Source organism: Stenella coeruleoalba (genome assembly GCF_951394435.1).
Source record: "Stenella coeruleoalba genome assembly, chromosome: 6".
In the NCBI taxonomy this organism is placed as follows: Eukaryota; Metazoa; Chordata; class Mammalia; order Artiodactyla; family Delphinidae; genus Stenella; species Stenella coeruleoalba.
The window spans coordinates 52,001,218-52,028,388 of record NC_137151.1 but is presented as its reverse complement, the minus strand read 5'-3'; the positions used below and the strand labels follow the sequence as shown (position 1 = coordinate 52,028,388).

The following is a 27,171-nucleotide window of genomic DNA, read 5'->3' as shown; positions in this document are numbered from 1 at the left end:
TAAACAAGACGAAAAGACAACCCTCAGAATGGGAAAAAATATTTGCAAACGAATCAACAGACAAAGGATTAATCTCCAAAATATATAAACAGCTCATGTAGCTCAATATTAAAGAAACAAACAGCCCAATCCAAAAATGGGCAGAAGACCTAAATAGACATTTCTCCAAAGAAGACATACAGATGGCCAAGAAGCACATGAAAACCTGCTCAACATCACTAATTATTAGAGAAATGCAAATCAAAACTACAATGAGGTATCACCTCACACCAGTTAGAATGGGCATCATCAGAAAATCTACAAACAACAAATGCTGGAGAGGGTGTGGATAAAAGGGAACCCTCTTGCACTGCTGGTGGGAATATAAATTGATACAGCCACTATGGAGAACCGTCTGGAGGTTCCTTAAAAAACTAAAAATAGAATTACCATATGACCCAGCAATCCCACTACTGGGCATATACCCAGAGAAAACCATAATTCAAAAAGACACATGCACCCCAATGTTCATTGCAGCACTATTTACAATAGCCAGGTCATGGAAGTAACCTAAATGCCCATCGACAGATGAATGGATAAAGAAGTTGTGGTACATATATACAATGGAATATTACTCAACCATAAAAAGGAACGAAATTGGGTCATTTGTTGAGATGTGGATGGACCTAGAGACTGTCATACAGAGTGAAGTAAGTCAGAAAGAGAAAAACAAATATCGTATATTAACGCACGTATGTGGAACCTAGAAAAATGGTACAGATGAACCTGTTTGCAGGGCAGAAGTTGAGACACAGATATAGAGAACAAACGTATGGACACCAAGGGGGGGAAAACTGCAGTGGGGTGGGGATGGTGGTGTGCTGAATTGGGCGACTGGGATTGACATGTATACACTGATGTGTATAAAACTGATGACTAATAAGAACGTGCAGTATAAAAAAACAAACAAACAAAGAAAAACTAACACTAAACTTTCTTTGGGTTATTTGTATGGAAATATGTTAATATAAATGTTTCAGACATTACATGAAATTTCTAAAAATTTATATGTTCTGGTACAATGTTATAAGTCATAATTCTAGTTATTACTTTAAAATTTATATCTCAGAAATAACTAAATTTCCTTGTCAATTGCATTATTATGAACTTTCATCAAATCTTTAACCATGGTCATTTTTAAGTCTTTTGACATTTACAGACAGTTCTGGGTATACTCTGATGCTTTTGCAAAAATGTTCCTATAAAAGGGTTTCATCTTCAAGGAATTCATGGAAAAGACTCTGACAAGTACAGGTTTCTGGTAACTGACTATACTGCTGAACTGAATGAATAAGCATTTTCAGAACTCTAATGGAAAACTGATGAATTCATAAAAGTGCTAACAAAAGATCAAGATGAAAAAAAATTAATGACATGGGACTGAGTGAACTGATGAGGATGATTATAATTTTTGCGACTTTCTGTTTGAATAAAAAAAAAAAATCCCACAAGGACTCAGAAGCAAAAAATATACAAATCAATTTTCACTGCCAAGTAAAGGAGCTGTTACAGTGGAGGATTACCTGACTGAATGTCAATATTATGACATAGTGTGAGTGTGTTTCGTGTTTGGTAATTGCAATCATTGTTGCTTTTGTTCTGGTCATCCATTTACAATGCTTGGTGTCAGTTTATTTATCTCTTGTAAAAATAAAATACAGTGTGTGTGTGTGGACAAAAAAGAACAAATTAGACTTATGAACAGAACAGAACTTGTTTCTATGTAGGGGACTTACTGTAGATCTTAATTTCTTCATTCGTAAATAAATTACTATTTTAATAAAAAAAAAATGACCAGTGATCGACTACAGCAAGGAAAAGCTGTTGTCTGTCCACTACATCATTAACTTCAACATTTGGCTTTTCAAGGGAATCACACAGGTATATGAATTGTGTTATTACAATATAGCATATTAAAATGATTCAGAATTTCCTCCTCATAATATCATATTCGCTCAGTGATACCATGGTTGATACTGCTAAAAAAGCATTTATTAAGTAATAAAAATCCAAAATTCATAGGTACAAACATACTTTACTTTCATAAATGCCACACTCTTTTCAGATGAATTCATGTTAACTCAACCAAAAACTGATATCCCTGGATTATTAAAAATATATATATTAAAAATATATATATCTATGTGCTGCACATTTTGCTGGAAACATCAAAACCTGGGCTTATGAAATCAGCCTGGAACCACATTTTTATGACTCATAAAAGAAATTAGGCCCTAAACGCAAAGGGCTGGTTATTAAATATTGTATCTTTAAAAAAATCAGCGTGTTGAAAAACATTTATATTTTGTAGGTACAAATTTCAAGAGATAGAAATGAATAAAGTCCTTAAACTTTAATAATGATCCGAAGATGCTATTAACAAAGACTACCTTTGATGAGCTGAGTTTTCGAAAGCATTTTTGAAAGGTTAGCAATTGAGAGTTAACCTTCAAAGTAAGTTCAAGGATCCTTCTTTAAATGCTTACTTGGAATACAGATCAAAATACTACAATAATGTCAAGGAAAATAAGCTGTTTTCCCAGTTACATATAAATACTTTTAAAGGTATGTTTGGGGAGTCTTTACCATTTTATCTTCAATTTGTGCTCAAAACAAGAGCACAGCTGTCCATTAAGAAAAGGAAAAAGAACAACTGGAGGTTATGAAAGGACAGCTGCATCTAATCACCATGTCAATTGATACACTGTTAGAAAATCTACCTCCGCAAAGAAAGAAAATCAATATTTATAGAATAGCCAGCATTTCAAATATATGGTTAGTGCTGTGACTACACTCTATTTTAAAATTCTTAAGCTTTTTACCTGTGGCCAATAGGATAAAAACGTTGCCATTTATAATGGGGTGTTCTGTGCAGAGTGGTTTCTGCTTACATCACGTCATTTCAAAGGACTTGCTAGGACAATCAGGTTGGCTCAAGCTGAAACTGCCCAATTACTAGTAAAAACTGCCTCAGGCTTTAAGAGCCTACAGGGCGTTAAAACTCGTGAGGCTATAGTATTTGCATCCTTAAAAATACAGCCGGAAAGCAAACTAAACAAATGTTGAAAATGCATTCTTCAACACTATTTCAAAGTATTTCTACTCTTCATTCATATACCCATTTAGGAGACATAATTAGACACTGCAACTCTATCAGTATTGCCAATGGCTAATGGGCATAGGGCAAGACAATTAGGACATATAGTAAATACTTTGAAAAAAATCAGATAAAAGTAATTCAGACATGTAGCTATTTATATGACTCCTTTTAACTTTAAAGTAATGGGGGTCATGAGAAAAATACAAATCAACATGTGTAAAAGTATCTTATTTTAAGTTTATGAGCTCTTGTATTATGCTGCTCTATTAGAAAATGTCATTGTCCTTCTAAATTGTCCCTATTAGACTTTTTTTTTTTTTTTTTTTTTTGCGGTACGCGGGCCTCTCACTGTTGTGGCCTCTCCCGCTGCGGAGCACAGGCTCCGGACGCGCAGACTCAGCGACCATGGCTCCCGGGCCCAGCCGCTCCGCAGCATGTGGGATCTTCCCGGACCGGGGCACGAACCCGCGTCCCCTGCATCGGCAGGCGGACTCTCAACCACTGCGCCACCAGGGAAGCCCGCTATTAGACTTTTATATTAGTCCTGGAAGGTAAGATTACATGACTGTGATTACGGTGATTACGGTGGAATCATAGAACCCAAAGCACATGGGTAAGCCAATGGAACCTTCTTGTCTGATGGCAGACTCAGAGGAATGACAGTGCAGGCATAGGAAGAATACCTTTCACCTCTCTTTTATCAGTGGGTCCTTTCTCAGGTTGGATTAGAGAAGTGGGACAAAGGGTTCCCATTTGCTGCAATTCTTATGAAGAGATTCCCTGGTATAGAGGAGATATCCATGGAGAATTCAGTAGAAAAGAAGAAACAAAAGTGGCTCCCTTCAAAAATTCACTCATTCAAAAAAGAAAAAACATTCACTCATTCATTTAGTCATTCACTTATTCTTCTAATTATTCAACACATATTTTCTTTCAAGGACTGCAAAGTGACAGGAAAGTTGCTAAGCATGGCAAATACAAGTCTCTGAACTACTTCGGCAATAGAGATAGGTAATAAAAATTAAACAATGTAGTACATAGCAATGATGGATTGGCCATGGTATCGAAACTGTAGGAAATACACCTTTGAGAGAGAAAGAATACCCAGTTAGTTTGAGACAGAACTGAAGCATCCCTGAAACCAAAAAATTAAGTAGGTAGGAGCATATTGGAAGGAAGCAAAATTGTTGTCAAAATTCAATCATAAAGACTCAGTACTTAAAGATCACATTTCGAACAACTGCATAAGTGGAGAATAAGATGTAGTACTAGAAGCCCTGGTATAAAAAAAATGGGAGTCTCCTTATAAAACATCTTGGGCAAATGAACAGATACACGGAGGTGCTGCTAGAAAGAACTGTAACATTTTCCTTAGCCGGATTATTATGGAGGTTCTGGAGACTTAAAAAACTCAATATAAACCATTCTAGAGTTTTTTGTAAACATGTGTGTGTTTGCGTGTGTGTTTATGTATACTATAGAAAAAGATATAATTCTAAGCAAAAATGTGCAAGCATGTGTCCCTCCCATCTCCCCCATACCAACTTCTCTTCTTACAAACTTAGATGAAAAACAGAAACCCAACAATTTTAGATGATAGCGAAGAAATCCATGATTTTGATTTTAAGAGTGACAGAAACTGCCAGTAATGACAAAAATAGTTATCCACTCAACAAAGGCTTGCCATCATACAAATGACAGATTCCTGACTTCCCCAATACAACCTACTTTATATAATTTTTGGATGATTTGAAACCTGCCTAGGGCTAGCATTGTTTATAGGCATCCAACTCTAGTTTCCAGTTTACTTCCCTCCTTCCCTTTCCACTGAGAAGCAATTTATTGTTTCACATTTTTGGTTTTCCCTCTTTGCCCACACACAGCAGGCAGGTTCCACACTCAGCGATGCTGTCTCTGAGACATCCAGAAGCATAAATGCCCCTTAGGAAATTCCCAGATACTTTCAGCATATTCCCCAAGTGTCCTTTTACTGCTTTCCAAAGTAATTTCTGGGCTTAAATGAGCCCATTTTATAAGAATAATAACCTTCCAAATGATATTTATTGTAATGTAAAAACTACATTTTCCAGAATATACAAACAGTCCCTCTTGAGCAGCAAGTCATTAGTTCCAGATAGCAGGCATTTTCTTTCAACCTTTAAACTCTAAACTTGTCATTTCATTACATTTTGAGAAATGGGTCTACCACTTATCTGCCTTTTTCACTCAATGGGAAATTATACAAAAGACTAACACCTGACTTTCTACAAATAATATTCATCATGAGTGAATAGAATACATATGGTTACAATTATTCTCAATTGCTTACATTCCCGATTGTACGCTGTATATAATCACACATAACACATTTCTTTCTTGCATTAATTCTTTCTTCATATTTGAGCTTATATATTTCTACAAGTAATGATCTGAATTCAAAAAGTATCATCAAAAGAAAATGAAACGGTTATATAACATCTGGACTGGGTTTCTATTGTAAAAAGAAATACATCTATATGCGAAATAGTGTTCCTGGCAATAGCTTCTTGACATAGAGGAGGGTTAAAAATGTGTGAAAAAAATCCATCTCCTAATCACACATTTACACATGCATTGCCCCAATTTTTCTTTTCTGTGGAGTAATGTTGGATCTTAATAAGAAAGTTCATACTGCTCATTCCCTGCTTCACCTATAAAAGAAGGATGTTCACAGCCTCATATATACTTTCAGAACCAGAGCATGTCAGTTAGAACCCACACTGACTTTATTAACCTGTGATAGATGATAATGTAGAAAAGAGGATGTGGGCATGGATTTTTGTTGTTGTTCTTACAGGTTACATAATAATGGCATTGATGACCGTAAGGCCTATCATAAACTATCAAAAATAGAACATTACAAATTATTTTATAAATACAGCTGAATTCCTGTTATATTAATTTATGCTTTGGTTTCTTTGGACTTTGAGATCTTGAAGATAAACCTGTGTCTTCCTCTTATTTGTATCTTCTCATGTTTCTTTTTGTCCTTAAAAAATGTAATACCTCAGAGGTTTTTTTAAATAACTAATATGGCTGTTGAAGAAATCCTAAAAAATTTTAAAGAATGCAATAACTCATAATGATGCCACCCAGTAATGGGATTTTCTCACAATGATTTATTTATTTTCTCTTTTTTAATGACATTTAAAATTTTCTTTTAATTTTTTAATTATTTATTTTCTTTTAAAATTTGTTTTTAATGAATTTTGAAAAATAATTGCTTTATAAAGAAAATTTATAAAATATAGAAAAGTGTAAGGAAAATAATGAAATTACTCATAATCTCACTACCCAGCGATAGCCTAAATTTACTTCTATTTCCATAACTATCCTTCTCTGTAACTAAAGTAGGATAATATTTTATTGTCCCATATTATGCTTTTTCACATATTTATCGATGAGCAATTTACTGTCATTTAATATTCTTTAAAAATATAATTTTTTATATCTGCATAGTTTTCCATCTTGTTTCTGTAGGAAATCATTTCATCTTTCCCTACTCAGATATTTAAGAAAACAAGGCAGTAGAAAACATCTCTTTATAAACATTAAAAAAATTCCTTACCAACTCAGTCAGCCTTATGTGTATAACACAGAAATAAAGACTTACTTCCCTTAAAAATTTTTTTCTTAAATTGAGCTGGTACATGTCAGTTAAATTTGGATGGCCTTATATATTGATTGCTTCATTTTTTTTAGCATAATACTTGTACCCAGAAAGAAACAAAGAAAAAAGAATATTTAGGCATTTGAGATAAGTACAGTCTTTCTCATTTTAGGTCAAAATTGACTTCATAGGACAAGTTCTCAAACACAATTTTCTACAATATTATGGTGATAAACAATATCTTATTTAAACTAGTAGAAGAGGAGCAATAATGCAACACATACTCAGCATGTTTAAAATTGTATTTTCCCCTGCAGAGGAAGAAAATGTCAGAATTGCTTACCTGGGGATATGATATAAAAGAAATCTTTAAATTCATCCATCCAAACTTCTGCCAGTCTCCTGTTGTTCTTGTTGATGACATGACCAGTGCCACCAGGGAAAGTGTATGGAGTTGCCTTCCGAAAAACGTGACCCACGTGGGAGCAAGTCACAATCTCCAATGAGCCTCCACATTGCCAAATCTGGAAAAAAAGAGCAATTGTTGTATAGCAATCATTGCAGATAATGCAGCAATATTGTCTGAGAAGCAACTGAGGCTAACTCAGTTAAGACCAAATCTTCAGATCTTACATTGTTCAAACAACGTCAGATGAACACAAAATTTAGAATGGGTATACTTGGGTTTGGCAAAGGATTCTAATTTGGAAGAGTTTGATGTATTTAAATATTGTAGTATTGGAATTGTGGAAGATGTAATTATTTTTATGTGCCTTTATTAGAATACCTAATTTTCAGTTTCTAATACTTAACCTAATTTCTATTTAATAGATATTTGGTATCCAAAATTTTCTATAAATAAATGAATTTGTACATGTTGGATGCCATGGTCAATAACTAAATCTGATTTGGAGAAAATCAATCTGCTATACCCCATCCACCTGGAGCTTCAAGTAACCATTCATTTTCACCTCTCCATATCTCCTGTATCTTAGGCTTTTGAATACGCTACTATTCTTATTAAAGCATGCTAAGTATCCTTTAAATCTATTCAACTTCTATGCATCCTTTAAAGCCCACTTCCAAGATCATTTCTTCTAGGCAGCTCTGTGGGGAGATATAGTATTGTGTGACTTTTGTACTTTAAACACAGTTTTATTAAGAACATATTACAATGTATTGGGTTGGCCAAAATGTTCATTCGGGTTCTTCTATAACATTGTATGGAAAAACCTGAATGAACTTTTTGGCCAACTCAATATTGTAAATTGTTCACTTCACTATTGCTCCCTTAAAATTATGAACCCTTGAAAGACAAATGCTATATATTTCTTGGTATCCTAGATTTACTGTTCAGTTGAGGATAGGTATTAAGTGTCCATAAAACATTTATTTCTATAAAATTATATTATGTAGCCATAGGTTACAATAGCATGTATGTGTATGTGTGTGTTATATATGTATATCATACATATAAATATAATATATATATATACATATAGTACATTTATTCATCCCAGTAAATGAAAGTCATAATTATTGCCATCTGTAATTGGAAGGATTTGGCTTTATACCATAAATAACATTATTCTTATTTTAAGAAGAGCTATTGGGCTTCCCTGGTGGTGCAGTGGTTGAGAGTCCACCTGCTGATGCAGGGGACACGGGTTCGTGCCCCAGTCCAGGAAGATCCCACATGCCGCGGAGCGGCTGGGCCCGTGAGCCATGGCCGCTGAGTCTGCGCGTCCGGAGCCTGCGCTCCGCAAAGTGAGAGGCCACAACAGTGAGAGGCCCGCGTACAGGGGAAAAAAAAAAAAAGAAGAGCTGTTTATTTTGGAAGAAAAGGTTTTCTCCTATTGATCCCTCAAGTAATATTCATCTGAGAAGAGGGCTGCTATCGGTCTTGGGTAGCAGTAAGAGACATCTTTTCTAGAAGATGAAAGATGATAAATAAGTTATACTCATCAACAATGTTTGTGCATTACATGTACAGTCTATTCTATCTCATTTTCTAATTGTTTAAACAGTGTGATGCTAATAGAAAAGATGTTCCAACCCAACGCTGAAATGACGGACAATATAAAAGAGGAATGGAATTCACCATTTCCCTAGAAAGACGGGTAGCTCATTCTTAAATAATCAAATTACTTAATTGATTGGTAACTTTCTCATCTTTCTAGCATAAAGTCTATAAACTGTCTTGTAATTACACAACTCTTTACATTCCTCCTTTCTATTAAAATGGAGGAAGTTAATCCTTCTCCTACCAAAAACAAATCAATACTTGTATGTCAGTCTAGAGCATATTACTTAAGTCTGTCTTAATGACTTCAATGATTTGGTCCTCCCCTTGAGTTTCTCCTGAAACATCAGTCATTTCCCTCATAATTGGATTATGCCTATCTTTGCATAATACCTCCTAAACCTCCTATCTTTCAAACAGATTTTAAATAGAGATAAACAAATTTTTAAAATTACAAAACACAACAAAAGGTTCATCCCTTGATCTATATTCCCATCCAACATATCTCTTTTTTCTGTTTCCCCTCACTATAATTAATATACATTTTTTACTGATACACGTTATATCCCTTCCTCAATTTTCATCTGTTCTTCTACTCATCGTGAAATGCTGTTTATTTCTGCAGTCCCACAATATTGCCATGATGAAAATCACAAATTTTTCCTTTGATGAATATCTAGCAGACTCCTTTCTTGGATCCTCCTTTCATCCTACTACTTCACTATTTATACATTTTCACTCTAAATTTTTATTTAAATGTTGGCATTATTCCTTCTTTGTTCATTCTCTAGGTGGTCTTATTTGTTCTTATTATTTTATGCATGATCTGAATACACAAACCCCCCCCCCGCAGTATCTCAGCCCAGACTTTTCCTCTGGGATCCAGACTTGTGTATCCAAACACTTACTTGATACCTCCTCTTGCAAGACTCAGAGGCATCCAAATAAACGTGTCTGAAGTGGAATTGTTAATTTATCTCCACCTTGTCAGCCAGATCTTATTTTCTTTCCGTTTTTTTTTTTTTTTTTTTGGCGGTACGCGGGCCTCTCACTATTGTGGCCCCTCCCATGGCGGAGCACAGGCTCCGAACGCGCAGGCTCAGTGGCCATGGCTCACGGGCCCAGCCGCTCTGCGGCATGTGGGATCTTCCCGGACCGGGGCACGAACCCGTGTCCCCTGCATCGGCAGGCGGACTCTCAACCACTGCGCCACCAGGGAAGCCCTCAGTTTTTTTTTTTGAAACCATCAATAAATGGAGCCACTATTCACCCAGGCAGTCAATCCAAAAACAAAACAAAGCAAAAATGACAACAGAACTCCCTTCTCCCCCCCCAAAAATCCCCTAGAAGTCATCGCCGATTTCTTCTTTTCTTTCATCACTTATATTCCATCCATTAACAAATCCTGGTGGTGCTATCTATAAAACAATTCTCAGTATACCCATCTCGTTCTGTCTCTACTGCCACCATCCTTGTCCTAATCATCAACATCTCTTGTCTGTCAGTTGTAATAGGCTCTTAATTGTTTTTCTACTATCACTGTTGCTCTTCTATAATTTGTTTTCTACTGAGAAATCAGAGTGGTCTTTAAAATTCTTTATCATGTCATTTTACTTCCCTGCTTCAAATCCTTCAATGGTTTTTCACTGCACTGTGAATATAAATAAAATCCTTTATCAAGGCCTCCAAGAACTACACGACTCTCCCCTTCTGCCAATAAACTATGGTGATATTGGCCCTCTGCCATTTCCTAGAATAACAAATCACATATTTTTTTCACACACCAAAGCTTCAACACGCGCTTTCCTTATACCTAGAAAACAATTCTGTCAGCCCTTCACTGGACTGCCTCTTTCCCATACTTCTCATCTCAGCTAACATATCACCTCATCAGATTTTCCCTAACTGCCATATTTAAAGTGCTGCACCCAAGTTATTTTCTCTAATAGCACCCTATTTGTTTCCTTCATTGCTTATCACAATCTGCAATTTATTTCTCTAACTGTTTGGCTATGCACATATTCTCCCAACTAGAATGTAGATTTTAGAAGATCAGTGGAGAGGTTTACTCATGGTTGCACCCCCAGAGCCCAGCCCAGTGCTTGTTACATGGTAGGTATCACTGTATGTTGGTTGAATGGAAGAATGGAAACTCAAATTTAACTACCAAGACTAACATTGAAAAAGCAACCCTGGGGCTTCCCTGGTGGCGCAGTGGTTGAGAGTCCGCCTGCCAATGCAGGGGACACGGGTCCGTGCCCCGGTCCGGGAAGATCCCACATGCTGCGGAGCGGCTGGACCCGTGAGCCATGGCAGCTGAGCCTGCGCGTCCGGAGCCTGTGTTCCGCAGCGGGAGAGGCCACAACGGTGAGAGGCCCGCGTACCGGAAAAAAAAAAAAAAAGCAACCCTGGCAGAATGATGAGATTTAAACAGACATATTTTTGGAGGGATTTTAAATTACATTTTTTTAAGGAAATATTTTTAGTACCAAACTAGGCAGAGTAGTCTAGTAAAATGATATGCAACTGCTGTTCCACATGTCTTGGGAACTGAGGAAGGTCTTTGGAGGTCACAACACAAAAAATAAACATCAGAAATGGTTGATGGTTTATGGCAAACAAGGTTGCTAAATAACACATTCTTAATTTTTTTTTTTTTTTTTTTTTTTTGCTTGCGGTACGCGGGCCTCTCACTGTTGTGGCCTCTCCCACTGCGGAGCACAGCTTCCGGACGCGCAGGCTCAGCAGCCATGGCCCACGGGCCCAGCCGCTCCGTGGCACGCAGGATCCTCCCGGACCGGGGCACGAACCCGCGTCCCCCACACCGGCAGGCGGGCTCCCAACCCCTGCGCTACCAGGGAAGCCCCACATTCTTTATTTTTAATGTGTTTTCAAAGTAATCATTTAGTCCAACTGATACTATCTCTTAAAAACATGATTTAGTAAAGTACTCAGGTGTTTGTACGGCGACCACACCATTCAACAAGGTGACCTGAATTCAGAAGAAATAGCATATGATATGTTATACTTGAGGGGGAATTGAAAAACTTTTCCTTATTGTGAGGAGCACAGTGTTAGCGGTAGAGCTTTCCCTTCTCCTCTATGGATTAGGTATGACTAAAGAGTTCCTTTCTTCCTTCACCCAAGTCATATAAGGGAACTAAATGAATGGAGAGACTGGCATTTCACTCCTGGCTGGACACTTGCTGAGCAGCAAAATCAGCAGATTACCCTGGTGCTCCCACTGGAACATAGCAGAATATGGTGAGTGAGTCTATGGGAAAGCCTCAAGTGTGTGGAAAAACATGACCCTAGTAAAATGGGGACCACCTCTAGTCTAGAGAATCCTGAAGGTGGGCTGGGGTTTATTGAACAGCTTGTTCCAGCAAAATTGATAGGTCCAGTGATGCAGTGACCCTGGGAGGGAGTGGTCTTGGGAGACAACTGGACAAGACTTCAGTGGTTTCAAAACTCTATAGAACATGGAATATAGACTAGAAAAAAAGTGATCTGTGGGACTAGCAATATGGCAGATCAGCAAGGAGATGTACCACTGGAAAAGGCAGCTGGGGACCTCACAGGGTGAGGTGAGAGTAAGATTTCCCTCTTCAAAAGGGCCTTGTATAACAGATGCGGTAAAAGGTGAAGTTCAGAACACTTTTAAGAAAACAGTGAAACCATGTACAGAAGCCTGTCATATAAATGGAGGCCACTAGTAGCAAGTGGAACCACACTGAGCCAACAACAGTCAGACATCATAAAATATATCAGTTAAGACCTGCTGTTTCTCTAGCCCTCTTATTTGACCCCATACACTGTAGAAGTGGCAACCCAGAGAACCCTGACCTTCCCCATTCCAAGAGCTTCTATCAGCATTGTCCTGGGGAGAGAAGAGAATGTGAACTGTGATTGCTTACAAAATCAAAGCCTTTAAGCTGAACATTACTAGTATTTTTAATAACTGAAAGTGACCAGAAAGCTATAAAATCTGTGCTAAATGATGTCAGATTGGAAAGGAATATTCTTCAGAGCATGAAGCAATGATTGGAGAAAAAGTAAAACCATTTTAAGTGTGCATGCTTACTAAATTCAGACTATGCAATAAGCCCTACTGCAAACGAACCAGTGATGTACAGCTGTCCTCGGGGCTCCCAATTTGCCTTTTTGCAAATATGGATTAGCACTGTGGTTGTGTGAGGCCACTTTATTTCTACTCTTCCACTTCTTGGCCCTACCCTGGTTTTGTATGCTTATGGCTTCTATGGCCCAAGCTTGCACACAGAAAAGGGAAAAAAAAAAATCTAGTTTGAAATCCTTTAAAAGTAGAGTTCCAGTGGTCTCACTCCTTATACGAAAGTGCTGATTTCTGGTTATCCTCTAAGCAATGAGATCTTTGTGTGTACATGTAAAGGTGTAATTCAATAATGACTGTTGATTTACAAGACAGAAGGAAAACCTGCCCCTGATGTTGATTCTCACAGATAGAGGCAGATTTTTTAGTATATTTAGGAGAGGTAACAGAGGTGGAGGTAACTGTTCTATAACTCAGTGGATACTGGCCTGTGTTTTGCTTGTGGATCATACTCTACTGACTCCTGGAATAAAACGCGTACTTTTCCCATTGCCATCTGTGCTCATAGAATGTGTGAATAAATACTCATATTGCATTTCCAAAGTAAAGCATCTCCCCCAAATTTACACTAAAATAAAAAGATCAAGGTAGAAAAGCATAACGTTATGCATTAATTAGGCTGATATCTGGTCATGCTAATACCCAGTTAATATGAAAACAAAATATTTAATTGATCAAATATTGACCAGACAGTTGCCATGTACTTAGTAGACATATGGGTAATGTGAAATAATTAAAAAATAAACAGTTCCCAGAAAACTATATGATTAAATATTAAAGTGGAGAGAATTCTAATTGAGTGGAGTCCCTAATGACTACCATGATAATTTCCCTTAGTGTATCTTTAACAAATATTTTGGAAGGATGGATGAAAGGAAAGAAAGAAGAAAAAAAAAGAAGGAAGAGTATGACACAGTCATTAAGAATTTGGGCTTGGAAATAAGCAAACAGAATTTTCTAGGGGCTCTCTCACTTACTATCTATGTACACTGGTGAAAATTATTTACATCTCCAAGACCTTGATGTTCCCATTGGAAAACAAGGATAATAATAACTGCTTCCGAAGACCATAATGAGATTGTGCGTATCAAGCACCATGCCTGACACCTCATATGGGAGGAAATAAAATGTTATTTGTATATTAGTTCCTGCTGTTCAGGAAAACCAACATATGTAGATTATTAGCTGATTCTTGCTTCTTAAAAAATATTTAGCTACATTTTGGTGAATTTTGCCTCTTTTTGAAATTGCAATATCAATGTCTGGGGACTTAGGTGAGGAGTTTAAAAGAATTGCCAATTAGTTCCCAATTAGAATACTACATTTTGTTCTCCGAAATTAATTTACAATGTTTAAACACAATATATAAACTGAAATGTCTCATCCGCATAAACATGTGATGTCCGAATTACTTTGTATCATTGAGCATATCTGATTGTTATTTTCTAGGCTTCCAAAAAGATTAACATTTGTATGTTACTTCTCTCAAATAAAATTGACCATGTGTAACATACAAACTGTCCTTTTATCCACAGAGGATTGAAGCTAGCTGGTTACTTGTCTTGGTTCCCAGATATTTTTATGAGAGTCTTTTGATGATGGAGAAGGTTATTAATCAAAATGCAAAATGCCCATTGCTCATTTGATTATGTACTTGATTTTCTTCCCCTAGAAAGAAGACAATTAACTAACATACATTATCCTTTTCATGTTTTTTGGTACCTACATCAGTGACATTTTTTTTAACATCTTTATTGGAGTATAATTGCTTTACAGTATTGTATTAGTTGCTGCTGTGTAACAAAGTGAATCAGCTATATGTATACATATATCCCCATATCTCCTCCCTCTTACGTCTCCCTCCCACCCTCCCTATCCCACCCCTCTAGGTGGACACAAAGCACCGACCTGACCTCCCTGTGCTATGCGGCTGCTTCCCACTAGCTATCTATTTTACACTTGGTAGTGTATATATGTCCATGCCACTCTCTCACTTTGTCCCAACTTCCCCTTCCCCCTCCCCGTGTCCTCAAGTCCATCCTCTACGTCTGCATCTTTATTCCCATCAGTGACATTTTAATTAAGGTTCATAAACTTCACAAGCTCCAACTTTGCAATCTCAGTTCCGGTGCTACGATTGTTTCTAGCTGTCCAGATATTATGCCAAACTCATGCAGCTGCTTGATTTTATACTAACCTTCACCCCCCACCCCCGGCCCACACACGTACTGTCACTGGCACCAAGTCACTGCTTAATATGGCTTTAATAGCAACCACCACAACAATATATCATGGAGGGCACGAAGCACAATGGTTATGAGTGTGTAGGCTCTAGTTCCTGAGACCATATCCCAGCTCTGCCACTTACCAGCTGGGTGAACTCATCTTTCTGTGGTTCAGGTTTCAGGTAATAACATGACTTGAAGAAGCCACCTCAGGGGGTTGTTGTGAGGAGTGAGGCAAAGCAGTGCGCGTAACAATACTTAGCCTTTATATGAAAAAGAATTGGAATGAAGCAAATAGGGGAGATTTATTAAGGGGTTATTGTAATCATCTAGGAAAGAGATGAGAATGACTGGGACCAGAGTGATGGCAAGGGAAATAGAAGGGAATTCAATAACTTGACATAATTTGGGGGATTAAAATTAAGAATTATTGTATGTGCTTTCCCTTATCTATTTTGTCCTCTCTAATAAGCTCATTTTATATACATTTTCTTCCAGTAACCAGTTCTTAACTATGCTATCTTTCACTGATCTTAATTTTCACTGACTCATAGCATTTACTACTGTACATTCATCCCACTCTACCCCATTTAGCTCTCAGTTCTATATAGTATGCCATCTTGATAAATATTTGTGTGTGTGCATGTATATTTATCTGTGTGTATACTGACATAAATATATTATTTGTATATATTAGTCTTATCTCCCTGACCACATTATTATCTCTTTGAGAAAAAATATCACACATTTCACTTTATGAAACTGAACTTCATCGTCACATGAAATTGAAAGTCACTTTATGAAACTGAATTTCATCATCACGTTTCACTTTACGTAACTGGTATAATTCACACATAGTGAAAAAAATCACAACTTAAATATACTGTTACATAAGTGTGTGCAAAGTTTAAAAAATGCTTGAAATATTGGTGCTCAGTACATATTAACTGATTGATCTCTTAATATTAATATAGAGGAATCTGGAAAATTACAGAGTGTACACAAAATGTATCTATTATAAAGTGGAATTGGGAACAAAAGCTTTTCTTTTCTTAGTTCTGGCAAAGCGAAAAATGAAACAAGTTACTATGACTCAGTTTTCAACCTATCTCACTCTACATTCATTGTTTGTTTCAAATAATCCCCATCAGCACTTCAAGTCTCCACTTTGTTTATACATATTCAAGTAGACTGATGACAAATCCTTTAATTCTTACAGTTGAAACAAAGTCTAAAAGAGCCTCCAGTGAGACCCTGAAGACGCTGTGATCTTTGATAAGTTGGCAGAAACACAGGAGGTATGGAAGTCATGATAAGGGGCTCAGTAGGCATTTTCTATTCATTCTGGACAAGAAACTTCCCAGTTATTCTTCATAGTCAGCTTGATTTGGGGAATGTCTTCTTTAATTGGCTGGTTTGTCTCTTAACCTAGTTTTCACTTCATAGTGTAATTGAGGTCATTTATGCAATCTGGAAGAGGTCTCTAGAGCTCAAGTCATATCCTGATATCACCATAACATCTCAAGATGAAGATTCTTGTACATCAAGCTTCTGTGGCCTTTAAGTGCTCACCTGAGTTGCTAGAGATCACAGATTCAACATGTCTGAGGAATCTATCCAGTACTTGATAATTTTTTTTAATAGAATGATTATTTGTATGAAAAAGAGAAGGAAGCATCTGATTTGAAATTGGAAAACTGGATTCTGGACTTGAAATAAACACAAATTGATTGCAGGATTTGGAACAAGTCACTTAAGCTTGACAGTCCTCAGAAAATTCACATGGAAAAGAAGACTAGGTTTTCTTCTGAGTTTCTAGGATTCAGATTAATCTCTTTGTATAGAGTAAATACCACTTTCAGAGATCAGATTTTTAGATGGGAATGATAAAACTCTCCAAAATTTGAATCCACATTTTCCTCCTTAGATGAGTTTACTTTACCTTAGCTGTATTAGAAGTACATGGTAAAGATACCATTCTCTGAGCAAGAGAAACTCTGAGTTTGCAAAACTTATTATGAGGCAATCAATGTGTCTTCTCCCTTCAAGTCTGGGAATTCTATTTTGGAAAGGTCACAAATGTTATGAAAACAATGAAAAATACAAAAGCACTTTTGTTCTCCATGAGTTTTTCAAGAAATAGCCATATATTAGAGTAATTTGTTTGAAGATTTTGTTTTCACCTTGGCATTAAATGTAGAAAATTCTGAGTTGAATCTATACCATTTCATATATCCCATTAATTTGGTTCAAAAAATATCCAGTTATTAACTGCTTTCCCTTCTAAAGTACTTTGCCTCTTAACTTAGAACTGAACCTCCTGAAAGCCCCAAATTCAAAATGGACCCTCTTATATCTACTCATTTGATAAAGGACTTAACAAATTAATCCTGAAATGAGTTTAAGGGCAGTCTCCCAAGCCAGTTCATCTTTTTCCTTTGCCAAAGACTTAGCAAGTGATTCTTGGGGGTTGAGGTGTAGGGGATGAGGTACAAGGAAGGGAGAGAAGCAACATAGAGCAGAAGCACGAAAAGGTGTGCTCATACTGGGTGTGACGAAGTGGAGGAATTCTTCTGAAAAGGAACTGAGGCAGTCTGTGTGTGAACCAGTGTGCATCACAAGTATAGTGAGGTAGTTGTGGTCACAGATGGAGTCCTTTTATCCTCGTCTCCCACTCCTCTCAAACACAAACACCCATTCTCAGCAGTTAAAATGAATAGTGGAAATACCTTTAATGTACACAGGCCAACATTTTAATATATAAATTCCACTATTACTTTTTGCCTCTCAACAACTTTCTTAGCCTTGGAGTATTCTGACCTTCAGAATTACCACACATTATGGCCACTGTGTTTCCTGGCATCAGGAGAATTGTTACCTGTCGTTATTCCACATCTTATTAGGACGGCTGGTATTGCAGAATTTCCCAGTTCCCCTTAAATCAACAGAGCAACACGTAGTCCTGACTGTGTTACGGCAAATCTCCCTTCTGCTGCTTAAATGACATGTGAAAATGAAGACCATCGAGTAGCCTACCGGATATTGAAACTCCGATGTAAGATAAGGTGGCTCTGCTTAAGAAAATTAGGGCCTAGTTTTTCATATTTGCAATAAAGTATTGTTTTTTTATTAGCATAGATGGTCACAGGCAGATAATTCGTGAAAAAAGAACACAAATAATATGCAATGCAGTGACGCTTCTTCATCTTTCAATAATCAATAATCTTAAAGTTTGATAATACTGGAGGTTTTGGAATATTGTCAGTGCTTTTAAGGGGACTAGTGACTAAGAAAAATCTAGAATGATTGGCATTTGTGCGTTCCTCATTGTATAATTAATCCTACAAATACATTTAAACGGTGAAAAATTGTATGTAGATGAGATTTTTGAGAACTAGATGGAAAGGGTCTGTGATTATTAAATGAGATTTGGGACAGATATTTTGCATTTTACACTGGTGTCCTCTTGTGTCTGACGACCTGACCGCCTGTCAGGTATCAGTAACATCTGCCGCTTGCAGCCACAGAGCAGCCCACGACAGCTGTGTGATGCTGCCCTAGAATTCATGCCAGAACAGTCCCCTCTGAATACCAGTAGACCACCTGGGTATCCAGCTACAGTGTGTGACAACATCTCCTGCTCTTTATGAATGCCAGAGATACTTAAAAAGAACTTGGAGGGGGTAGGAAAAGAAAACCTGGTACCTCCAAAACCGTTATCCTTCAGTAACTCAATTTCTCCATCTTTAAACCATCCACCTTCCCTGATTGCAGCTATAACATTTTAGTTTAAATGAAACTTCCTGTATAATTTGCAAAGTCGTCAAGTGCTTTTCAAATGGAAGGCCCGTGATAAATTTGAGGAGAGGGAATGACCTCTCTCCCCTCAAGCATTTTCCCTCAGAACTTGGCTGGCATCTACCGAGCAAATATTTACTAGCCATTGACTTTGTGTCAAGCACCATGCTGGGCTCTGGGGCTTAGAGAAAGGATAATAAAACACGGCTCTCTGTCTTCAAGTAGCTCACAGGCCAGTCTTAGGTGTTGTGAGTGTTAGGACTGAGCATATTAATGTCTAGTCATCAGTTTGCACTTGACAGTTGAAGAGCAGTCTCTCATGCCTACAAGAAAAGGACTGTCTTAAGAGTACTCACTCCAACCATAATCCCTTCATGGACAGAATTTTCTTTTCCTGGTTTTTTAATTAGCTGGAGACATTTTGTTTTTTTATCAAGGACCTGAGACATTTTCATACAATGCTATACGTTTTGCTTCAGATAAAGAATTTCCCTTGGCAACACCTATAAAACTCTAATGCCATCTATGGAACACTATGATTCCCTTCCAAAAATCATCTTACAGGTATCTTTTTTTTGCTATAAAATGTTTAGTGAGATAAATGTGAAACACATAAAAATATCCATATTGATATCACCTCAAGCGCTCATTACAAATACCCACAAAACCCACTATGAAGGGAAGTTATACTCTACTTTGCCAGTTTTAAATTTTTTAAAAACAAATTGGTAGTAGTCAGTGTAGGTTACATTACACTTTAGAAGAAGTATGATGCATCCAGATATGATGCTTAAAGCACAGGGAAGATAATTTCCTCTTCTCTGTTTCATTAAAATTGCAAGATATCATTCTTAGGACATTTAAAGTTTGTTTCATAGAGAACATCATTGCTCATTCAGGTGCTTGCTGAAGAAGCTGCCTTTAATCCAAAACTGTCTCCTCTCATCAAGCTCCCAATATCAATCCCATCCTCTCTGTAGATAATCTCCTGCTTTCCACTTTTCTTGAGCTCAGAAACAGTTGAGCCAACTTTCTATTCATTTCCACCTTGAAATATCTCATATAGCCTTAGCTTCTTTTCTCCATTTTAAGAAAAAGAGTCAACTCTCCAAAGATAAATATCCTGCCTTTAGGACCTTAAACTCAAATAGAGGAATTCTAGAGTAGGAGCAGAAGGTGTGGGTTTGATGCTCAGCCCTTACAACTTCCAGCCACATGACTTAGTTTCTTTGCAACTCAAAACCTTTAATTATAATATAAGACAATAACAACAACTCATCCACAGTGCTCTGGTAAGAACATAGTGAAATAGTGAGCATAAAGCTGTGTGGTAAACTAAAAAGAATTACACAGGTGTACTTTATTATATCTAGAATATTCTTCCAACATCTGTAGATATTTATCTCATCAGTTGTTCCTTTCTCTTTCTTTTTCAGTACATTTTAGATTTTTAAATCCTTTCTATCAGCTTACATTTACCTTATCGCCTATGATAAAAGAATAGCAAACATAAAATAATTACCTTGATCATATTTACCCTTTAAGTTACCATGCATTTTCTTTCCTGTTTGCTGAGAAACTTCTTAAAAAGTTTGGCTTTTCTCTACGTTATCTTTACAATTCAATTTTCTTAACATCTTATATTCTAGTATCTTGATTCTATCATCTGAAACTACACATGAAACTTTTTATGAGCTTGCATTATTCTTGCTCACTTCTCTGCAGCATTTGACACTGTTGACAATCACCATAACATTCTAAGTTCTTCTGATGTATATATTTGTTCTTCCCTGACAGCTTTGTCCTAGCGTTTGCTTTCTCTTTTTTTCTCCCACCCCTAAATGCAGGTGCTACCTAAGGACATGCCTTGCTATTCCGCCCTCTATATTTTCTTTCTTGGCAAACATCCATTCTCATATGCTCATTAAACTATCAACTCTGTAAAGCTAACTCTCAAATCTGTCACCTTCCTTATACTTTGCCTCCACTCTGTAACACATTTCCAACTTCCTCAGGTACACCTTTAACTTTCCATGACCTTAAAGAGTCAAGTTTCCATTCTGTACCCCCAAAATGAAAAGAAAGCTTGTAGTTCCTGGGGTCTTCTCTTGCAGGGCCAGGGAAATGATCAAGGAGCACTAGTCTTTCATTAGGTCTAATTACCATTCATCATTACAGGGTTAGTGTGGGACATTTTACCCTTAAACAATTTATTTATAGATTCCTATCTTAATTCAGGAATTCCAGAGGTTAAGATGATTTCTCAAACCCAAATAAAAAATAGAATATAGAGTTGGCTGACCAATTAAAATACAGAATTTAAAAACATAAATAAAACAACAAGGTCCTACTGCATAGCACACAGAACTATATTCAATATCCTATGATAAACCATAATGGAAAAAATATAAAAAAAAGAATGTCTGATGTGTATAGCTGAGTCACTTTGCTGTACAGCAGAGATGGGCACAACACTGTAAATCAACTATACTTCAATAAAAATATTAAAATAAAACAAATAACATTTTGGTTGACCAATTAAAATAGAGAAAATATATAAGATCAAGACTGCATATTGTTGAACTATGAAATAATAAAATGAGTAGAAAAGTGTAGTCAAATCTTTGACAATGGAGGAGCTCATGTAGAAACAAGTTTTAGTAGCCAGGCACATCATGGTGGCAATAGAGAAATGCTACACCAAATTTTGATTTCAATTTTAGCATATTTGCAGTGTAAACCAGTGGTAGTTTGGTAATAAAATATTTTAAGAATTTTTAATTCATCAAGTTTGAATTTTTGCAGATATAGTGAAACTTTTCAACATAGATATATTTTTAAGGGTAATTTAAAAATCTATTTAAAAAGCTCCAACTACGTTTTCAATGGCACTTAAAATTCAATTTCATTGGTACATAATACTCAAATTCTGAACAGTTGGATCAAAGTCTTCCCTCCACATTATCTCACACCCTCAAAAGAATCATTCCTGGCATCTAGAATCAGTTATTGCTGAAATCATTCAGCCTTATTTAAATAAGTCTCATAATAGGTTTCCTTTTTAAACTACATTTCTGGTTGACTAGAACAACAGTGAAACGACTGGTAGTCATGTACTTAAGACAGACATCACTAAGAGTGACAGTATAATCATAGCTTAAGATGTACATTTACCGCAGTGGTTACCATAGAGATCTAAATTTGGCTCTTTAATAAAAAGTACATGAATTTGATTTTGAATGTGTTCATTTTGGTTAGCAAGGTACACCAGGTTTCCAAATTGAATGAACATATATAGAAACAACAGTTTCGGAATTTTGTCCTAGAAATCTTCAAGGGGTCAAATATAGGTATATAAAAAAGTAATAGGTTCAATTTCTGGAGTTTTTAATGGATACTTCATTAACTCTGTCACGTGAAGCCTAGTTTGGCAAAATATATATTTAATGGCTTACTGATATTTTATTCTCAAGAGGGAAAACAAAAGGTGGGGGAACCAGACATTCTAGCCTAAACATAGGTATGGCTCAAAGCACAAAGTAGGATCACAAGAGTAAAGATCTGAGAGTTCACTGATTTCTGGCCCCTGCTCCTCTTCTGTCCTGCTGTCTATAAGGCAAGACTCTTGAATTTTTCATTTATAAATTCTTCCCTGGTTATCTTAGATCACAGAAATCTCTCCCTTCTTTGAACTTAATGAGTTTGTTTGTAACTTGAAATGATCCTAGATGTCATTATACTCTCCAAACTCTCAATCAATTTGGAGATGGTATACCTTGCAGATATACCATCCGGAGTGTCTAATGCAGGTCTAGGTATGTAATTATTTACATTGATTGATGGATAAGATGAGGGTAGATTGATACCTGACTGCTATAGAGAGGTAATCTGAAGTATAATGCAAACATAACAAATGCATTAAAGTTAAAACCAAATATATGGGAGGGAGAAAAGCTACTGAGATCCATTACGATAATATGTGTAAAAGAATTCTATAAAGCACTATTCAAATGTAAGGCCTCATCAAAAAATAAACTCCTAGAGGAGTTTAGTTTGTTCAGCAAATGTTGTTTTGAGAGAATAAATTGTTCTTAACTGTTGAATAAGAAAGCTTTCCCTCCCCCAAAGCATTAGGATATTTGTGCTCCTACAGACTTGGAATGAGAGTTGTAATACTCTGTCTTGCATTATGCTCTATATTGAATGTTCTCTTTGCAAAGCCTTGCACAGCTGGATTCTTCCTGTCCGTTTGGTCTCAGCTAAAATGCTTCCTTAGAATGGTCTTCCCTGACCACTCTAAGGAAATGCAATGCTCTACCTCTCATTTTAGTTTTTTCAAGGCACTCATCTTGATCTGAATTTAACAGACTATTTTTCTGTTTACTCATTTATTGTCTATCCTCTTCCTCTAGCACAAGTTCTATCAGACCAGGGACTGATCTTCTACATGTCTGTATGTCCAACTACTAACAAATATTTCTGAGTTAATTAGTGAATTCTCCAAACTAAATTTACTTGCAAACTTTGTTTGAATTTAATGGCAGGTTTATTTCATTTCACCAAACCCAAGATATATAAATGATCCTTAAAATTTCAAAACTAGAAATATGTTTGGAAGTTATTTGCTTTAACTTTCCTGTTCCATTAAGAAAAAAAATGGAACCTTGATTTGTAAAATAAATAGTTCAAAGTTAATTCACTGAGCACATATTTAGATACAAAAAGAAAGTTAAACATTTCATTACCAGAATATTTTAGGCACACTTTAAATGTAAATCAGCAGGATAACTGACTTAATTCTCAGCGCCATTTTGTATGATTAAGTACACTTAACGGGAAGCTTTAGTAAAATATGGCCATGGCAGAAAGTGTCAAATTTTTCTTTGCAATAATTCTGAGCACATTAAATTCTTCAAAACGCTCTTTTTATTGCCATAAATTCAAACAGTTAAATTGAAGTCCTTCATATTTAGGATCAGAAGGATCATAAAGATTTTTATAGTTAACATGAATACACATGGGGTATCAGCACATTAGCAGAGAAGGATCAGAAAACAGTCACAGAATTGGAGTGTGTTTCCCAAAAGTGACATTTCAGATATTTGTCTCTAATAAAGATTGTTGGTTTCTTAATGTGCTAAAACTCAGTAAAAAACTAGGTACATCTGGCTTATTGCTATTGCTATATACAGGGAAATTCCTCTTAGTATCTGTGAAATGTACCTGCATTTGTTAAAGAATAACATCATCAAAAATGTCTCTATCATAGTTCAGAAATCAATAGTTTCTCTTTCCCGTATCTTTATTTCCATTTAATGGTTTAATTCAAGAAGACAGAAGAAAAATTTAGAGTGATCTTTCAGTAAAATTTATTCCCAATGAGTATTTCTGAATAAACCCCGTAAAAATATCACTCAATTCTGGTTTATATATTAATGGAAATAAAAATGTAGATTTTACAGATAACTATTTTTATATCATTTTCATTCCATTTCTTTCTCATTTTATGCATTTCGTTTCTATCTATCTTCAGAGCTTCACAGTTCACTAATTCTCCTAATTATCTGAGTCCCAACTCCTTCAGGATGTCTGGTGAGTATCTCTCAACACTCATTTGCAATAGAGATCATTTAAGCTGTAAACTTTAAAATCCATATATTTATTGTCACATTATATCCTTTACAATAACTATGAGACTTGCATTCCGAGTCTTCATGAATATTTAATTATTTGCACTCAGACTCACATACACATAAATTTAGATAGATAGGTAGATCGATAGATGATTGATTGACAGATAAATGGATAAAATAGAGAGCAGACAGAATAAGTTGGACATTAGATGAGTACATTTGCAGGCTGACATATATAGTATATGTTTACATTTTCAGAGAAACACTCATATGATAAGACTTTATGAGGTCATGAAAAAGAAGCAATGAATGTTATTGGTTCAAGAAGGTACTAAACTGTGAGTGGTACTAACAACCCCAAAGAATATTTTTCAAAAAAATCACTTTAAGAGATAACTAAGTGACCGTAGAAGGGAACCAGAGATTAATAACAAGTCCTAGTGTACCTAAGTCTCCTACAGTGCCTTATATTTCTAAAACTAAGTATGTCTCCATGTAGTGTATGTTTACGAGGTGAAACATCACATAGATGACTATCCAGCGTAAGTCTGTTCTCACATTCTGCTTCAGTGAACTAGAAAGTTCAAATGAAGAGGTAGAGTTATGAAAATTACCAAGCCTTAGGCTATTATAATTTTAAAAGCAAAACAAGTTCTGCTAACATTTTCTAACATTAAAGTTTGATTAATATCTAATTTTCCTGTCGTTAACTTGTGCTTTCTAAGGGAGCACAGGAAATCAGGTATGTATTGTACTTAACATTCAAAATAAAATTCTAACCCATTTATTTTGGTAAAATAGAGTTCTCTATAGACACCTTAATTAAATATCATTATATGATCCTACTGACCCTATGTTCTAAAAATATATAATAGATGTAACATAGTCCCTAGAAACAAAGTCTCAGCTATCCCTTATCTAGAAATATTTTATTCTATAATATCAATTAAACAAAGGATAAGGAGACTGAATAAAGAGAGATGTTTAAACAATTGTTTAAGTTAGAGTGGTGGTCCACATGCCAGAAAATCTAATTGTAAGCACAGAAGCAAAAATTTTAAGCCACATGCAATGTGTTTAAGGTTTATCCTGCACCAGATAGGTAACCTTAGAGTAGTTTGCTGGACTAAATCATTGATATTGGTTTATATTCTTTATGGAGGCTGTACATGAACATGATCTCTTGGACTTTTATGTCTAAGTTTATGACCTCTTAGACTTTTTTAAAAAAAAGAGGCCAATAAGGTACAAACTTTCAGTTATAAGATGAATAAATTCTGAGATCTAATGTACAGTATGGTGACTATAGTTAATAATGCTGTATTATATACCTGAAATTTGCTGAGAGTAGATCTTAAGATAACTATGTGAGGCAATGAACGTGTTAATTAGCTTGACTGTGGTAATCATTTCCCACATCACATATGCATAACATCATGTTGTAAACTTCAAATATATACAATTTTTGTCAGTTATACCTCAATAAATCTGGGGGGAAAAAGAGGCTAAGAAATCTCTATGTTAATATTAAGAGAGTACTTTATTATATTTAAATCAAACTATTTCACAAAACCATCTCCACCAAAATCGTAGATAACACATGAACTTAGTTAGATTAAGCTAACTTAACTAAAAGATTTCTATTATAGTCTGATTTCTATGACCAGGCAAATAAAAACAGTCAAGTTTTATATATGATAGACAATCCAGTATGCTCAGATTTGCATGAATTAAGTTTAAATAAAAGCAAAGAGTGCTAACAGAAATAATTCAACTAGACTTTTGTCAAAATTGATTTCTATTTAACAAATTATTATGACTGACATTTTCATTTGTAAAAATTAGAACTGCATGGACATTTCTAGAAAATTCTTTACTTTCTTTTAATACTTTGAAAAGCCTGGGTACCACAATCCCCAAAAAGTCTACAAACATTTTCACCTCATTTACCATGCTATTCTGTTCAATGAAAACTTCTGCCTTTCATTTTTCCATTATTTATTATGTCAACTCTCTTTTCTACTTCATTGCTTGTGCAATTTGGAAATAAATGGATTTCACATCATGAAACATTTCACTTGGTTATGTTCTTCAGATAAATATATTGCTGCTTACAGAGTGACTTGGAAGGAAAGAAAATTGGGGTATTTAAAGTAAATTCCACCTTGTTAATTAAACTATTGGTTGTTGACAAAACAGCTTACTTTTTAAGGGTAGTGATAATAATAAAATTAAAATGTCCACAGTACGGTACAGTTTATAAAAAATTCAATAAGTATTGTCTTATTTAATCCACATAGCTGTCCTGAGAAGTAGATTGTTAGAATCATATCTAGCGTATTTAAAAGAAACCGGTATACTCCAATAAAGATGTTAAAAAATAAATAAATAAATAAAAGAAAACGGGCTAAGATATAATGAGAATCTCCCCTAAACTATAGAGGTCTACAGCTGACTAGTTACCATCAATTACAATTTTCCTTCATTTGTTTCTCTTTGGAAGATGCCTCTGTGTGTGTGTGTGTGTGTGTGTGTGTGTGTGCATGTTTCAATAATAGCTTTACTGAAGTAT

General features: G+C 35.8%; 1 protein-coding gene across 4 annotated transcripts in view; it reads right to left on the bottom strand.

The window, feature by feature from the left end:
• Nucleotides 1-27,171, bottom strand: part of GALNT13 (polypeptide N-acetylgalactosaminyltransferase 13) — a 982,370-nt gene that overhangs the window by 164,028 nt on the left and 791,171 nt on the right. For all 4 annotated transcript variants that reach the window (XM_079925131.1, XM_079925129.1, XM_079925128.1 and 1 more), the window contains one exon: nt 7,132-7,312. In XM_079925131.1, coding sequence (XP_079781257.1) covers nt 7,132-7,312 — 181 coding nt within the window. The remainder of the gene's footprint in view (nt 1-7,131; nt 7,313-27,171) is intronic.